This window comes from Glycine soja, chromosome 1 (assembly GCF_004193775.1).
Source record: "Glycine soja cultivar W05 chromosome 1, ASM419377v2, whole genome shotgun sequence".
In the NCBI taxonomy this organism is placed as follows: domain Eukaryota; kingdom Viridiplantae; phylum Streptophyta; class Magnoliopsida; order Fabales; family Fabaceae; genus Glycine; species Glycine soja.
Genome location: NC_041002.1, coordinates 49,239,661 through 49,258,124, shown reverse-complemented (window position 1 = coordinate 49,258,124; position 18,464 = coordinate 49,239,661). Strand labels below are relative to the sequence as shown.

The 18,464-nt window shown below is 30.8% G+C and overlaps 2 protein-coding genes across 3 annotated transcripts; one reads left to right on the top strand and one right to left on the bottom strand.

The window, feature by feature from the left end:
- Positions 1 to 7,067: 7,067 nt before the first annotated feature.
- On the bottom strand, positions 7,068 to 8,492 carry LOC114418412 (F-box/kelch-repeat protein SKIP25-like). The gene has a single exon (XM_028383732.1). It carries the CDS (start codon positions 8,338 to 8,340, stop codon positions 7,213 to 7,215), a length of 1,128 nt encoding a protein of 375 aa, XP_028239533.1. The 5' UTR covers positions 8,341 to 8,492; the 3' UTR covers positions 7,068 to 7,212.
- A 5,798-nt stretch (positions 8,493 to 14,290) lies between these two features.
- LOC114418401 (probable polyamine transporter At1g31830) lies at positions 14,291 to 17,059 on the top strand. 2 transcript variants are annotated; one of them, XM_028383721.1, is made up of 2 exons: positions 14,291 to 14,589; positions 15,290 to 17,059. In XM_028383721.1, the coding sequence occupies exons 1-2, from the start codon at positions 14,587 to 14,589 to the stop codon at positions 16,745 to 16,747; spliced, it is 1,461 nt and encodes a 486-aa protein (XP_028239522.1). In that variant the 5' UTR covers positions 14,291 to 14,586; the 3' UTR covers positions 16,748 to 17,059. The 2 variants fall into 2 exon arrangements, with proteins under 2 accessions (XP_028239522.1, XP_028239512.1); XM_028383711.1 differs by lacking the exon at positions 14,291 to 14,589 and adding an exon at positions 14,612 to 14,810.
- The last annotated feature ends 1,405 nt before the right edge of the window (positions 17,060 to 18,464 follow it).

Here is an 18,464-nt window from a genome sequence, read left to right as displayed (position 1 = left end):
AAAAAGTTTTGAATTAGTGAAAAACTTACTGTATTGCCAGATTCCTTTATTTAAGCCGAAACATTATTTATCAAATTTTGGTTTTGATGAATTGATGAATGAAACCACTTTGTACGGATTAAACCTCCCATATATATATGTTTAGTTACATCGGTTCTAACAGTCATTTTAATTAAGGAAAAATATTAGAAACATATTTTTTTACATATTTTTTTATTGGTTGAAATTTATTGAAAATAATAAATTTTATGGTTCACACATCATATTTAATTATTCTCTTATTATTTTATAATTTTTATAAATTTTAAGTAATTAAAATAAATGTGTTACTAATATTTTTTATTTTAATTGTCAGAAAAGTCATTTGTGACTGTTTTTAGCTATCAAAACTTACTCAATTGACGGTCACAGAACACTTATTTTTAGCAACTAGCAACTAATAAAATGGTTCTTAAGTTTAATAACCTATAACCAACTCTTATCGAAAATGCTATGACTTAAATTGCTTCTTATTAAATTGATTTAAAAATCGATTTGATTCCATGCACCCCTCCTTTGATTATGCATCATGTGCCTTCTACATGTATGTGAAACACCACCAAAAAAGATCTACTTTTTTCGTATGGGCTATGACTAGGGTTGTGCTGCCATTATAGTATCGCCACCCCTCCCTAAGTCTTATTTTCAAAATCCATGCCACAATCTGAGGACTTCATGAAAAATGAATTAAGGCAAAAAGTAGCTTCTCAACTCAATTAAAGACCATTGCAGTATATGGATTTGTGTAAAGGTTAACGCATATCTCGACAACAAGGGCTAATTAAGAAATCTGTACCCTAAATTCATTTACTGCCATAAAAAAATTTAAATTTAAAAGCATCTCCAATGATAGAGTATTGTTTAACTTACTCTTGGCCGACCATAAAATGATATTATATTTAACACTTATACAGTACAATAATTCTTAAGTTATTTATTAACATTTTGTGTATCTATCACATGATTTATTACACTTTAAACATCTCGCATGGTTGTAAATTTTGTTGTATAATTTGTTGTAAAAGTTTTATTTGTCTTACCAATTTGTTTGCTAGATGTGAAATAGGTGAAATTGAGAGGAGAGACTGAAAATAAAAAGGAATTTAAATATTGGAGTTGTTTGGTTGGGAATGGAGATGAATTAGTAAGCAGAAAATTAAAAAGTGGTGAGTCTCACGTAAAAAAAAAAAAAACGTTATAGTGGTGAGAAATAGTAAGAAAATAGCTTACAACATCGCTATCAGTTTTTACTACCTAAAAAACCCTATTCTTTCTTCACTAGTTTCATCCATTCCACTCTCAATTGCTCCAATTTGATCCACCTAGATAAATGCTCCTATAATACTATTGACTTTGATTTATCCTTTTCATAACTGATTAACTATATTGTTGACATGATGCGGATAATTGATTTTCATAATTAATTTTTTATGCTAATAATTGATTCTTTAAAATTGATAATAGATTATGAATGCCTGATCATCGATTGGTTAAATGGGTTGTTAATGATCACATCATGAACTTCCCGTATCAATTACCATTTAGGATTGAGTAGTTATGCAATAGGGTTGAGTGTCTTATATTTATTATGTTTTAAGATATTAACTCTTGCCCACTATATAATTTTACATTATCAATTGTCTATCAATAACAATGGACTTTTGCATCTCAAGTACTTTTATTTCTCTTCACTCCTTCCATACTAAACCAAACAAACTCAGTATTATTTCTTTTCAATTTTACTTCTATCTTTCTCAAATCAAACAACTAAAAAAATCATTTTATTTCCTATCTATTTATCTTTTCTCCCATTTCTTATTTTCATTTACCTTATTTCTTTCTTTGATACCAAACATAGAATAAGAATTTTTAACAATTTTTTCCTTAGATGATGTAATGAGTTCTATAATTGTCTCACAATTCTTAGAAGCCGTTAAAAGCATTACTTATATAAACAATCATTCTTATACAAGAACTATAAAATCAATTAATTGCTCTACTAATAAAACTACATAAGAACTAATTGTTTTTTTTAGGGTTAACTAATTGTTAAATTTAAGAACCCATAATCAACTCCCATTAAAAATCTAAAACCCAAATCAGTTTACATTGAATTGAATTAAAAATAGATTTGATTCCCTACACCCCCCCCCCCCCCCCCCCCCCCCCTCTATTGTGCCTTTTTCATGACTGTGAAACGCCACCGAAAAGGCATAAAGGTCTACTTTTTTTTCCCTTACTATGGCTAGGCACCGGTAGTTGTGGTGCCATTATGGTATGCCCACCCTGCCCCAGTCTTATTTTAGTTATTTTCAAAATCCATGCCACAATTGGAGGACCATATGAAAAACGAATTAAGGCAAAAAGTAGCTTCTCAACTCAATCAATGTAAGACCATTTGAAAGTATATGGATCTAAGTAGGGAAAGGTAACGTATATCAGCAGCAAAGGCTTAGAAAATTGTAGGTGCAACGAATTGAAATACATGGTGTGTGTCACACTCAAAAACAGAGAAAAGAAAATAGCCTTATATGGTAGGATCTATGAAATTAGTGGGTCACACCTAATAAGGTCATCGATCGCTAGAGAGGTTCACCTCTATTGCAATGTGACGACAAATTTGTGACGAATGAAGCAAGGCGAGGAAGCTATGCTTGATAGTGTTTTGTAGAAATAAATTATGTACAAATTTTTAAATGATCTTAATGTACTAGTTCAGGAAATAAAAAAAAACAAAAATTGTTATTGAAAAATATTTATTATATTAAAATATAAAAATTTAATATTTATTTTCTAAAAGAATTAAAAAATATTAAATGAGATTTATTAAATATTTCTTAATCTTTTATCAATACTACTTGTTAAAAGGAAAAATAGTTCTCCATATTAATAGTCAAATTGTTCCTTGCTAAAAGTAGTTTGTAAAATTAAGAATCAAATTGAACATAATTTATGAATATTATATTGATTTAAGTGATATTGAATTCAAATCATTTAATTATCATATCTAAATTTTTTTGATGAAAAAAATATAACTAGAATAAAAAAAACTCATGAAAAATAAACAGTTAAGTTTGTCAGCAAAAATTATTTATTAAAGTTAATAGACATTTCACAACTGTAACATGGTAATCCAAAACCAATGATGTCACAAAGCAGAAATTGACGGGGAATAATGTGAAGCCTTTGTGGCTTGCTAGCTAGAGTAGAAAAAAAGCAAAGCATGGAATTGAGAGCTCACATGCCAGGCACGTGTGGGATATTTGCCTTCTTCCTCTGTACATAGTAGATAAGGCAAAAGGGGAAAAACAATATTTGAAGTTGGGATTTGGAAAGACACAGGAAAGGAAACCTACGTTAAGGAATTTAAGCCGTAAGAGGAAAATAATGAATGTGAATAGAAAAGATTTTGGAGGTGGAGAGAAAGTGCCTGTCAATTTCACATCAAGGTATGGAATTCTCGTTATTTATGTGTTGACATTCCATTTTAACAATCCTAATATATTATTATAGAAGTTTCACAAACTTTTGGTATTTGATTTTGTAGAATAGTGCAAATGTTTCATAGAGTCTCACATCGGCTTATGATAAATATTTATATAATTAGATAAGTCACTTTCTTATAAATCAATCAATTTTTAAAGAGATAATTTTAACATTCCACAACTTGATAAAAAGGCTTAAAGTGGAGGCACAACCACATAAGTGTATAAGTGAAGTTCAAAACGAATCACAAAAAGATGAGGCAAGTGGACCAAAAGGAGTTGGGTCAAAAGGGAAACAAAGACAACTAAATTCATCGTGTATAAGTGAAGATTCATCTCGGTTATCAAAGTGTTTTGAAGGCAAAAGATTTTAAATGTCAAGGAAAAGAGTGTATCTTTCGTAACAAGTAGAAAGAGACTCAAACAAGTTTTGGGTAGCATCACAAAATGTGATAAACTTTGGAGCAATTTTGCTCAACTTTACCAATTGCATCAATGACTATGTGAATAACAATATATTCTAATTTGTTTAAAATCTAGTCGCAAAATAAAAAAAGATTATTATTTTGAAAAGATCATTTTAACTTATTTTAATAACATAAATAACTAAAGTATATTTTTTAAAACATAAAGTAGCAAACCAAATGTAATCTAAAATATAAAGAACTTAAAGTGTATTTTAATTTTTTATGTTATTTTATAAATATATCAATATTCTTTCCTCTCATTCTTTGATACCAACCAACCCACAAATTATTGTACTTTATACTTTTTTTTATTTTCTCTTTTTTTTCCTTTCATTTATTTTTTCTAAATCAAATAGATAAACAAATAAATAAAAATTTAGTTTTACGAGATTTTAAACTAATGTTATTAAACAGGTTCTATTTTAAACATAAATGATTTTGAATTTTAATTTAAAGTATCCTTTAATTTGTATAAAAAAAGAACAACCAGTCAAATGCATGCTTTATAAATTTTAAATATCTGCGAATCACTTTTTTTATTCACAACAATCAAACACAATATCAAAAAATTTAAAATATTTATCCATCATGTTCAATCAATTAAATTAAATCTTTTGGTATAATTGTAAATACCTTTGTAACAACTAAGAATTTTTCAAACATCACTAAACTTGAAAAAAAAATCAAATAATTTAATCGAGTTTCGTTTTCAAATTTAATTAAATTACCTAAATTTGTCAACGAGCTGATAATAAATGTTATATGTGACGGTCAACTTAAACAGCTACGACCTTACGATGGCAGCCCCCAAATTATTAATTTTACAATGTAGAGGTGCAAAAAAAAATATTATAAATATAAAAAATAATTTAAAATCTATAATAATATTTCTTGACTAATTTTTTTATTTATTAGATGGAAAATGTTAAATAAGTTTTATATTTTAAGATAAGAAATACACATATATTTTCATTTATTTCTGTTTTATACAATATTAAAAGAATTTATCAAAATATTATTAATAATACTCAAATATAAAATATTAAAAACTCGTTTTTTGGGCTTTGGCGTATTTGATCGTTGAATTGATTCCGTGATACCAATATATTAAAGTCAATTTTTGACAAACAACGAAAAGAATCCAATCCTCCATCAAAAATTGATTTGTAATATAATAATTACCAATGTCTTAGTGCATGTTTGACTGTGCATTATCTCAATCCAAAATCAATTCAGTTTTACATTTTAACGCGGAAGCTTGAAATAAATACTTCACATTTTCGCATCACATACGTGCCTCTTTGGGTGTTTGACGCAGAAACAAACACTCTCTTACACCGTTTCAATCCAAATTGGCTCTCGGAGTTGATCCATTGGTAGGACTCCAAACTTCATCAAACTAAGAAATAAATATCCTTCATGTTGAGAGAGACACACCCAATAGTATCATTAAAAAAGTCATACATTTTAGTGATGCAAAATGCAATTCAACTTGTAATGAATAAAAAAATCTAAAAGGCAACTTTTGTCCTATTTGATCTGTTCAATAATTGAGTCCGTTTTAACATATTTTTTACTTTTAAATTTTTTAGTTTATTTTGATAATTTAATTGACCATAGCAATGTAAAGTGTTTTATATTACCAACCAAAACTGTAACAAAAAAAATATCAACCAATAGAAATTTTATTGGGTACAATTTTTATTGAAATTATACAAAGTCAACAAATTTATCAAATTCAAAAATTATAATTGAAGAATGAGAATAAAAAAAAACTTCTAGTGCATATATTATATATTTTTATTTAAATGTATTTCTTATTCATTTTAATCTTTTGATATTATATAAGTAAAACAAAAAATATGAATAAAGTTAAAAAATAAATAAATTTGTATTTGAAAATTAATGATTTGAAAAGGAGTTCAAGGATTAACTACTTAACCAACTCTATCAATACGTTTCTTTCATTGATTAAAATTCATTAAAAACTATAAAATTAAGAGAGAGGATTATTAAATAAGACCGGGCACTCACAAAGTTTTATAGCTTTTAATAGATTTTACTAATAGAAAAAAGTGTGTCTATAAGAGTGTGCTACTAGCATTTCTCTTATTTGAATTAAATGTGAAATAAAGAGAAAATAATAAAATAAAGAAATAGGATAAAATGAATAGAAATGAAAAAATTAAAGCAAATAAATTTCTTTAATTTGAATGAGTGAAAAAATAATTATAAATAGAGATAAAATGAGATCTATTAAAAATAAATTTAGAATTTTAGATACATTCTAACATTGAAATAAAAATTAATAAGTACTTTTAATTTTTACGTGCCAATAAATAAAAAAACTTACTAAAAATGGCTAAAAATTTTAGTTGAATTCTGCCTCAGATAGATACCCATCTATATTGTTTGTTTCTCACTGTTTTACAGTGAATGAAGTGTATATCACCGTACAAGCAAGATCTTGAACAAAAAGATGAGTTGAAAGTTGAAAACGGTAGGGAATGAGTAGGCAATTTGCACCATCAATTCACATCTATCCGTTGAAACAGGCAACATAATTTGGTCTCCAAACAAAACCCTTCTCCATCACTCATAAGGTTAAGCATCCAATAAATCTCTTCTATACACCACTCATCTCCAATAGCCACGTGAATCCTTCCCCACCTATATGCCCTTCATCCACATCGCATTGGCCAGTCAACAAAGCAACAAGATTTCATTTAAATTAGCACCTCCCAATGCCAACCTCGTCATTATATTCCTCCCATTTTAGGCATTTCCACACCACACTATTTTGCCCTAAAACTGAAAAAAGAAGGGGAAAAATCTCACCACCGTTACGGACAAATTTTCACTTTCAGCTCTAAAGTCCCTACGACAACCCACCCTTCCCACATAACAAGCAAAATAAATAAACCAAACCGTGTCGTTTATTCAAAGTCCAAACAACAAACTCACAACAAAAAACATTTTTATTTTGAAAAATAAAAAGTAAAGGAAGAGTACTAGATTCTTCTCATTTAATTTTGTATTTTACTTTCTTACAAAAAAAATTTTAAAAAATCAGCAATAAATAATTAATTCGAGTATTGGATTCAATTTCAAATGTCTTAAACATGTAATTTAGGGTTAGAATATGATTGATGATAATACTTCTTCACCATGATATTTGAGTAAGGTAAAATTGAGTAAGGTAAGATTAGTATCCCAGACAGTCATACACCGGCCGGTATCCGGGGCAAGATGTGAACAGTCACCGGCTCGAACCCTTCCGGCAGCCGAACCGACCAAATCCGCGGCGACGGCGCAGCGACATCGACGACGGAGATCCCGGAAGAAGCCGAAACGACGCACAACTTCCCTCTCCAAGCAACAATTTTTTCAGCTCCTTTGAGTCTCTCGTTCTCGAGAATCTCTTCCCACGAGTCTTCTTCTTCCACGTATCTTCTGAGAACACCTTTCGCTTCGTCCACAACGTACATCACTTCCTCTTCCATGGCCGCAACGGGTCCTCTCCAACCGTGTAACATCCCCTCCGGCATCTCCTTCCAAGCATCCTCCGCCACGTCATACACAACCCCTTCTTTCGCGGCGTCGCCCTTGACGTTGACCATGCAGAGTTTCTGCTTCCACCCCACGGCGTCGATGGCTTCTCTGCTGAACCTCCCGTCCTTGAGCTCCGTTTTCTTTTCCCAAACGGCGTTAGGGTTTTGGAGGTTCCACTTTTGGAGGGAGCGCGCGACGTGGATGGAGAAGTGGGAGCCGATGCCGCTGGCGACGTAGACGGTGGGGCCGAGGGAGCCGAGGGCGCACCAGCGGCGGGGGGTGGAGAGGGTGGGGCCAAAGGACCAGGTTTTGGTGAGGGGGTGGAAGATCAAGGGGCGGGGGAGGGCCGGGGAGAGGTTGTGGGTGGTGGCGGCGAGGAGGACGAGGCGGTTAGCGGCGGAGACGGACTGGACGGAGAGGTTGCGGGAGAGGAAGGAGGGGTGGCGGCGGAGGAGAAGGTGGTGGAGGGGTGGGTGGGGAGGGAGGGGGAGCCACGTGGCGGAGATGGGATCGAAGGTGTGGAACTGGATGACGGCGGAAGAGTGGGAGTGGGAGAGAATGGCGTAGAGAGAAAAAAAGGGAGGGAAAGAAGGGGAGTATATGAGACGGCGCCAAGAGTGGGAGATTGAGAATAACAAACAAGGGTTGATGGATGAGAGACATAATTGGGCTATGTGGTCAGGGAGACCTGGGATCAAAGGTTGTTCTTCTTGTTGATGAATATGTTGTTCTTGTTTTTGGCGTTTGGTTGTGGAAGAAGAAGAAGAAGAAGACGACTCAGGCATGGCTATGGCCATGGGATGGGACTGTGGTGTGTGTGGATTGGATGCTTTTGTTGGGTGTTTGTTTTTATGAAGGGGAAAGGAAAGGATAGAAAGTGGGGTTAGTTTGGTTGGTGTCGTGAGGAAGACAGTTACTGTAATGTTGGATTTTGAAATAAAAAGCTAAAGTAAGGGACACTCTGACGGTTTCAGCTTTTTTCTTCATTAAAAGACACCCCATGTTTCCAACTGCTCTGCTGTCCAATTCATTAACAATAATCAATTACTCAAACCAACATTTCTAATATTATTACTATAATTTTGGGTTAATTAAATTTTTATTTCCTCAACTTTCTCATATTTATAATTTATAATTATATATAAAGAGAAATAATTTTATTTACTCATTTTTTAATATTTTTATATTCAATTATTATAAATTATTAGATTATTTTATTTTAATTTCTAATAAATTATAACTTTCAAAATAAGTTACACTAAATTATATACATAAATAATTTTGAAGTACATGTATAAAGTATCTTTTTTGCACTCATTGTCATATTTTTTAGTACATCAATAATATTTTTTAAGATGATTTTTAGCCATTGATGAACTTTTTATCAACATTTTTATTCCTTTTATTTTGTTTGTTTGTTAGCTTTTAGTCTCTCATTTAGTTTAATTGCTCAAAATTAATCTTAAATATAAGATAGATAAATGACTTAAAATTGACAAAAAAAATATTAATTTTGAATAATAAAAATAAAATGAAAGTAAAAATAGGTAAATAAAAATCCTAACACAAAATTAACGGAAGAATAAAAGTTGTAAAATAAATTAAGAGATTGTTAATAGAGTCTAGTATAACTCTGAACCAACAATTGTTAATATTTTGTTTATCTATTTAAATGAGAGCAATTATAGCAATGAGTAATGTTATGTGTGCTTAAATTATTTTTTATACTATTATTTTCAATTCTTATTTGCATTGCTCCAATATTAAAAACTTAATGGACACCGGACTTACACAAGCACCACCCCAATTTAGTAATTCGTTAAATGTTGTTCTAAGATTAAGAAATTTTAAATATGATTAAATATTGAATTAAAAATTAATTTTATAGTAGATACAAAAATTGATACTTGTAAAGATATTTGAGGGTTTCTTTGGAGAGCCAACCACTTTATTTACTATAACTACTCAAAGATATTGTAAGTTTCACTGGGCTATTATTTAAATAAATTTTCTGTGATGTTATATGCAATAGCTGTGTACGAAATATATTTGAGCTTAAAGTGAATTCAAATTATTTGTTTATAATGTCGATAATCAATGTTTTTTTGCTTGATAAAAAATGTTTGTATCGATATATTTATGACATTATTCAAATAATGAGTTGTCAAATTTGGAAGAATATAATTTCTATACACTAATAAAGAATTTTACAATTTTAATCATGATAAATATAATTTTTAAAATAATTATTATAAAACCAATATACTTATCTTGTATGTTATCGTTAATAATGCCGTAAACTATACTATTTGATCGTCAAATATCCCTAATATATATTTGTTATCATTATAGCCTGCACTGGACCACAACCCTACTGAATCTACTTTTGCCGTCTAGACAATTATGTAAGCATGCACATTGTTCTTATTATTTTATACAAAAGTAATAACAGTAGTTCATGCATAATTACAAAAAAAAAAAAAAACTGTAAAAAAATACAAGCGAAAAGTGGGAATAAAGCACACTAAAGCATAGGGTTTCTGTCGGCAAAAAGAGGTTGCTTAGATAGGCAACCAAAGTACCATCAAGCAAACAAAAGAACAATAGCAAACGGAAAAAGTACCACACTAACAAAGGGGGTGCTTAGATTTTCGGTAAGAGAATTTTAAAAGTATGCTTTAACGGCAAAATCAATTTAGAATTATACTACGATATTTAGTTATTCCTTAAAAATATTTTTGCCTGAAAACTCATTTGTGAGAATTAAGATTTAAAATATTTTTTGTAAACTCAGTTACAAGCTTAAGTTTAATTCAAATTCCACTGCATAAAAAAAAATTCAATTTTAGTTAGTTTAATAAAGTTTTTATTACTTACAAATTCATATTTATTTATTTAATTTCTTATTTTTAGTATTTTAATGTGTGTTTTATAAAATATTTTTTTATTACTAAATGATTTCTTTCGGGTTTTTTTTTCCCATTTAATCTCTCTAAATATCATAATATTCCTGTTCGGCGCCTTTAAACGGGGAATCAAATGGAAAACTTAATTTATAATATTTTAAGAAAATAAAATGTGCAACTCATAATATTTAGAAGAACTAAAAAGAAACCTATAATATTATTAAATGGAAAACAAAATTACATATAGAAAGATTAATTTGTAAAGAAAAATGATTTACAAATGTTTCATATGAAAAGAAAAAAAAAGACTATATGATAAAAACATCATGGATTTTTGAATGATTAAAAACTTGGTCTTGTGTACTAATACTAAATTGATCCAAGTGGAAAGAGTTCAAATTTCTTAAACAATTTTAAATTTGAGTATTGTAAATGAAAAATGATAATAAAGAAGATAAATCTTGATGAAGGTTGTTAGTTAGACTTGTCAATAGAGATTATATTTCATTCATGTATATCTAATGAAAAAAAAAAGGCTTGTTTAGAGTGGTTATAATAAGTTTTTAATTTTTTATTTTCAAATACAAAACTAAAAATAGATTGGTTATAAAATAGAGTTGAATTGTTTTTAACTCAATTTTTGAAACATATTTACCTTAATTATTGAAAATGAAAAAAGTAATCTTATTTTATTATTTTTTGTTGTGAAAATAAATCATTTAACTCATTCATTTCTCTTGATTGGCTCAATAATTACTACCACTTTTATTATCATTGTTATTATTGTCATCATTAATCATTTTTGGTGAAGAGTGATAAGAGTCTTATATGTTAACTTTGTAGGAACCATAAGCTAGTTTCATCCATGCTATATTTACCTCATAAAAAGAAGAGAGATTATCTAAATCCCCTACATGAGGCTCCTTGTGGATGAAGTGAGCCTGGGCTTGAACCTAAAAATGAAAATTGTGATACCTTCTACCCCGACATACATATAAATAAATAAAACATATAAAAATATTGATAAATAAATTTACATGGATAAAAAAATTACACTCACTTCACTAATACTAAATAAAACTTATTAAAAACATATTCAGCTCATAACAAGATCGTCAAAATTTACAAATGAAATTTTGTTAAATCAGTGAGGTAAAATAGAATGAAATAACATCATGCAATTAAAATAAAAACTCATCCCCAATGTCACATCATATTAGAACATTGTGTCCCAGCATCCTCTAACACGAGATTCTTTAAAATCATTCACGTAGTCATTTGCTCCCATGAACACAAGGTTTGAGATCATCATATGATCCAAACACAAATAACACACAAGGAGTGAATTATCACATTTGTAAAAAAAAATACAAATAAACAAAGACGTAATCAAAATAAATTATGAAAGTAATTATAACATAGCTCAACTTAATATAATCCACATCACTTCACCACTTTGTCATTTAAAATTCATTTTTCAATCACCAATCACATTACGCATGAATCACACACTCGGGTCAAGACGTAATAACACTCATCAATTTCATAATAAATAATCAACAAGTGTTATGTAACAATTATACTAAGACTCAAGCTAATATGCAATGTGGTACCATGTAAGTGAAAAACCATCCTAGGGCGCTTAAGAGTACATAACAAGACACACCACACAATAGGTATGTCAGGTCATTTTCACTAAGTAAAATCATAAAGTGACCAGTCAAGGTCACTCTGTTTTACCAAAATGCTCCAACCATATGGGGATCAACATAGGTTTAAAGGAGCACTCAAATAAAATGTTTTTACCCCTAAGACCTAGACTCCGAAGAATCCGTTAGGGCCTCATCTTCTTGATTCAGGTCCAACCCCTAAAACAAATTTTGCACGTAGATAGTGCTCATGAATTATATAATACCCACGACTTCACGCTCGTGTTTCAAACATGTTTAACACATTGCGCTACAAATTAACACTTTAGGTTCTTAACTAGGAATCCTACACTTTTTCTTTAACACTGCGCATAAACACTTCTCAAGGTAAACACTAGTTGGGTTATTGTATAATTCACGGCTCATAACATAAGTATTATCACATCAAGTGTCAACCACATACTTATTCACAATCAAATCTCATGTCCACAATTTAACATCTCATAATGTCGCAATCCACCATTACATGTTTACGTGTATCTCACAAATTAATGCATGTTCAACTTTACACTTATACTCAATCTAAATAACAATATTATAATCTCAAAGCAACATGTTATCTCACAATTCATCACATATTCAATTTATCATTTACACAAAATTTTAATCACAATTTCATGATCTCAATATTACAATTTAAAATGCTCACCTAGTAAATCTTATCCAAAATACAAATAATTTATACAAAAATATTTCTCACAACATGGGGAGTAAAACCCCTCAAACAATTTCACATAATCATATCAAAATCAAGGAATTAAAATTATAAGTAAAAAAAAATACGAAAACACCAAGAACACTCAATTTATCAACCAATTCGCATTAGGATATCGATTGGTTCGTCAAACACAACAATATCATATTTATAATCATAAAGAAAAAATTATAATTCAATAAACATCCCAAAATAAACCCAATTTAGTTCTCTAAAGATCCCTTCACATATTCATTCTAACTCTAATAGCGATAAACTCATCCCCTACTTCTAAGTGGGCTCACGTGTGTAGTCTGACAGTAATAACAACATCTCTAGCGGTTCCCTAAGTTTCCTCAAACTTTTTCTCTGGTTACTCTATTAGAGTTTCTATGTATTAGTGAGAAGAATAGATTTTAGCCTCCATTTTACTATCAACGTGTGAGACTGATTTCTATCTTAAAAAATATTCTTTCGCAAATCCCAGCGGTGAGACTATGGGAAAATTGGATCCAAAGGTAGTGTTCAAATTTTACGATAATCCAATGGTTGAAGAGTCAGGGATCATAGTTTCACTTGGATAGGTTTTGGGTCTCTGCACGAAAAGAGAAAGCTACGATGCGAAACATATTTCTCTCACGCTACTTCGCAAATTCCAATGGTGAGAATGTTCAAAAATGAGTTTCAAACCTTGTGTTCAAATTTCACGACAATCCAACGGTTAATGACTTGGAAATCATCACTAAGACAAGTTTGGGTGTATGCGGGAAAAAGAAAAATTTTTGGAAGAATAAGAAAGAAGAACGAAATTAAGAAGAAGAAGAAGCCTAGAGACATATCGTTGACCTAACGTGTCTCTCTCTCTCTCTCTATATATATATATATATAATTTTAAATTTTTAATATATATACCGAGTCAAATCGCATCTGATCCACCAATTAGATCATTAATTTATTATCGGGAGAGAGTCAACGATCGAATAGGATTTGATAACATCTCACTGAATAATAATTTTTAAAAATAATAGTCTTAAAAACATTATCATTTGAACTAAATATTCAATTTTACTTTACTAAAAATAAAAGATTCAATTTTATAGTATAAAAATAATTTTTTTTATCATGACATTAACATTAATACATAGTTATCCAACTAAAAGAGTCATTATCACTTGTGTTATTATTGATATATAAATAAATATTTTATTGTTTGTATATCTGGTTTAAAGATAATCTACTCAATCTAAATCAAAATAACTTAAACTGAATTGGATTGACTTTTTTTTTTGGATAAAAAAATTGAATTTGAATTTATTATCAAACTAATTAAATTAATATCTCTTTAATTAAGCAATCTTTAAATGTTAAATTATGTCCCCTGGTGAGTTCTCATAATACAGTTTACCTGAACTATTATCTAAGAAAAACTAATTGAATGATTGAACAATAAAATTGAAAACACTGAATGAACTGATAGTAGTTTTTTATTTTCTGCTTTCAAAACCCATTGAGTTGAATCTGATGACGGCATGACTCAGTTTTTCATTCCGTAAAATTTCTTTACTTTAATTTCCGTAGCAGTTCATCCTTACAAAAAATCTTCCGTAGCTTCTTTCTCTTCCTCCTTTTTGGGTCGTGAGTGTACACGCATCACGCATGGTAGCTTTCCTTCGACGCTGGATTCCACGATGGAAGGTGTTATCTTCACCACCCTGACGGGATAGCAAATCTTTCATGGTTCGTTCATTAACCATTTTCACTCTCATTTCTCAAATTCCTTTTTTTCCCCTTATATCCCTAGTTTCATTTTAATCGGGTCACATATATTGAAGCTTTTCACGAATAGGGTATCGCTTGTTCTTCCTAATTCTCTTTTGTTATCTGAGGTCGGTGTTCCAAGATCTGGTCTTCTTATGATGCGTGCGTGTTTGTTTCAACTTTAAATGTTTGAAATTCATGTAAGCCTAGATAGACGCATCTCTGTAATCGATATATTTTTTTTTCCCTTTCATTTTACTGTGTGGTGTAAATTGGTTGTTAATTCTGTTAAGGGATGAGAGCTTTTGTTTTTTTTCTGGTAAAATTGACGAATCCGGTGTATTTTTCTGACTTTTATTTGATAGCTTGAGACTTAAAGTACTCGAAACTATGTTTTTGGTCCTTGTATAAACTTCTGAGAAAAATGCTAACACCACCCTCAAAGACACTCTTTTTTAACACACACACTCTATTATTGTATGAAATTTATTCAAAATTACATAAATTTATATGTATCACTTCTTATTTAATGAGTCTCACTAATGGTTTTTATAATTTTCAATAAATTTAACCAATAGTAATAAGTGTGTTAGAAGAAGTTTATCAGAGTGTACTCGGCAATTTTAAATTTTGTTATTCTTGGGAAAGAATTAAATAAAACCCTTTTTGCTGGGTGCAGAAATTGAGAATTGCTGCTGCTAATAGACAAGCTTCCATTAAGATGGGGGAGTTCACCGGGAGTGGTGAGTATGTGACTCACGGTGAATTACCTTCCTCCAGGCCAAATCATTCAAGGAAAGTTACAGTTCTTCCTCTTGTGTTTCTCATCTTCTATGAGGTTTCAGGGGGGCCTTTCGGGGTGGAGGATACTGTGCACGCAGCAGGTCCTCTGTTAGCCCTCATTGGATTCTTGCTTTTCCCATTGATATGGAGTGTTCCTGAAGCTTTGATCACTGCTGAGATGGGTACCATGTTCCCTGAAAACAGTGGTTATGTGGTTTGGGTTTCGTCTGCTTTGGGTCCCTATTGGGGGTTTCAACAAGGTTGGATGAAATGGCTGAGTGGGGTGATAGACAATGCATTATACCCAGTTCTATTTCTTGACTATCTGAAGTCAGGAATCCCTGCTTTAGGTGGTGGATTGCCAAGAGTTATTGCAACATGGGGTCTTACTATAGTTCTCACTTACTTGAACTATAGGGGTATGACCATTGTGGGATGGGTTGCTGTTTGTTTAGGGGTTTTCTCACTCCTCCCTTTTGTGGTTATGGGGTTTTTGTCAATTCCAGACCTAAAGCCTTCAAGATGGACTGTGACAAATCTGAATGATGTTAACTGGAATTTGTATCTGAATACTCTATTTTGGAATCTCAACTATTGGGACTCCATAAGTACTCTTGCTGGAGAAGTAGAAAATCCGAAGAAAACTCTTCCGAAGGCTTTGTTTTATGCTGTGATCCTAGTAGTTCTAGGGTACTTCTTTCCTCTTCTAATTGGTACTGGTGCTGTTCCTGTCAACCGTGAGTTGTGGACAGATGGCTACTTCTCAGATATTGCTTTGATTATAGGAGGAGCATGGTTGAGATGGTGGCTTCAGGCTGCTGCTGCGATGTCAAACATGGGAATGTTTGTTGCTGAAATGAGCAGTGACGCCTTCCAACTTCTAGGGATGGCTGAGAGGGGAATGTTGCCTGAGTTCTTCGGCAAGAGGTCTCGCTATGGAACACCTCTCATAGGAATACTCTTCTCAGCCTCCGGCGTGATTTTACTGTCATGGCTGAGCTTTCAAGAAATTGTTGCTGCAGAAAATTTCTTGTACTGCTTTGGAATGATTTTGGAGTTCATTGCGTTCATTCTGTTGAGGATCAAACACCCCAACGCATCCCGGCCTTACAAGATACCGGGGGGAACTGCTGGAGCAATTATCATGTGTATCCCTCCGACAATATTGATTGGTGTTGTGTTGTTTTTCTCCTCCCTTAAAGTAATGGTTATAAGCCTTATTGCTATGGCAATTGGCCTTGTGATGCAGCCTTGTCTCAAATTAGTTGAGAAAAAGAGATGGATGAAGTTTTCCTATAGTTCTGAGCTCCCTGATTTTGGCAATCAGGAGGGCAATCGCTCTTTGGTGCATTAATCTGTCCTGTTTCAATAATATGGAGAAGATTTGCTCTTCAAGGTCTTCAAGCATGCTTGTTAATTTCACACTCCTCTGAAAACAATCATATAAGGGGAGCTTTGTATCCTACACCTTTGGTAATTCAGCTGTTTGTCTATGTTTTTAGTTTGATCAATAGATGGGGTGGCTATTAGAAACGTGGAAGATAGTACTAGTATTTAGAATGTCTTGGGAAATACGATTATTTGATAAGAAGTGGATTATGTTATCAATTGACAAGAAAAAATTAGATTTTTTTTCCTTTAATTTTAAATTGTTTGCATTTCATAAGTGTTTGGTAGAAAAGCTAAGTCATCAGTCCAAGTAACTTTGGTCATATGGTGGCTTGTATAATATTGTTAGAATCTTATTTTTGCTACGAGATTGTTAGAATGTTTGGTAGACGTGCTTTATAGAAATCTATTCAAGAGTAATATTATTTTCATTTAAAAAATTTATAACACCTTTTTACAAATTTATTTATTTTCTCTCCTTTTCAATATATTATTTATTTTATATCACACTTTCTTTCTTTTTGTTATAAAAAGTGTTGTATAAATTTTGGGTAGAAATAACACTTTTCTTTTAAAAGTTCGTCTAGGATATTTTTAGAATTTTGTTAGATTTTTTTTAACGTCACTCACACTCACTCAGTGGACATTCATTTCAAATCATGCAGCAGAAACCCCACCCCTTGGTCTCTCTACAGGGGTTAAAGGGAGGGTACTAACATCAGGTTGGATTTGGTCCCTTGGAAACTTTGAATAAAACTTACGTTCAATGTAACTGACGTTTGTCTTAATGAGACAAAATATTGTTTCGCAGTTTTGTGCATTGAATTTGAAGGTGTTTTTTTTGGTTTGACAAGCATTAAACTGCAATCCAAAGGTTTATTGTTGAAAAAGTGAAGTTTGATTGACCTTAACTTTGTAAACTTAGGCTTAGTTGAAGGGAAGTTTAATGTAACTCAAAAAATAACTTGATTTCAATGTAATTCATAGTTACTAAACTAAACTATCCCAAACTAGATATTAAAAACAACCATTTTCACTCAATTACTTAATTGTTAGTACCAAATTAGACAGGGATAAAACTGACTATGAAAATACTAAATTGAATAATTTTTAGTAAAAAAATGTTATAAAATAAAATATTAAGTACAAATAATGATAATACACAAATGGATTTCGAAAGATAAATATTTTGCTTGACTTTAATTTTCATGCATTGTCATAATGTAATTTTTTTATGCTATCAATTAATTATAAATTATCCTATGCATGGTTTTTAATATAGACATCGTAAGTGTCAACAAATTTATTATATATTTTAATTTAGAGTTGAATAACAATATAAAAAAAATTCATGTTATCAATATATTTTAATGTTTATTACCAAGTCTTAAAAAAATAGCTGTAAAAAAAAGTCTTCAAGAAATCATTTATTACTAGCAAGAATTAGTTCATTACACAAGTATTTGTGAATATTTTATCGTATTTAATATTAAACGTAAAAATAAATAAAATTAAAATAGTTAAAACAAATTTAGTTGAATATCTAAATAAAGAAATAAATTTAATTTCTTTTAATATAACATTTCTAAATTATGGATTACAAAACAGTAAGAACAAACGATTATACAATTTTCAATAATAAGGGCTTAAATTTGTAATATGAAAAATTGTGTACCGATTTT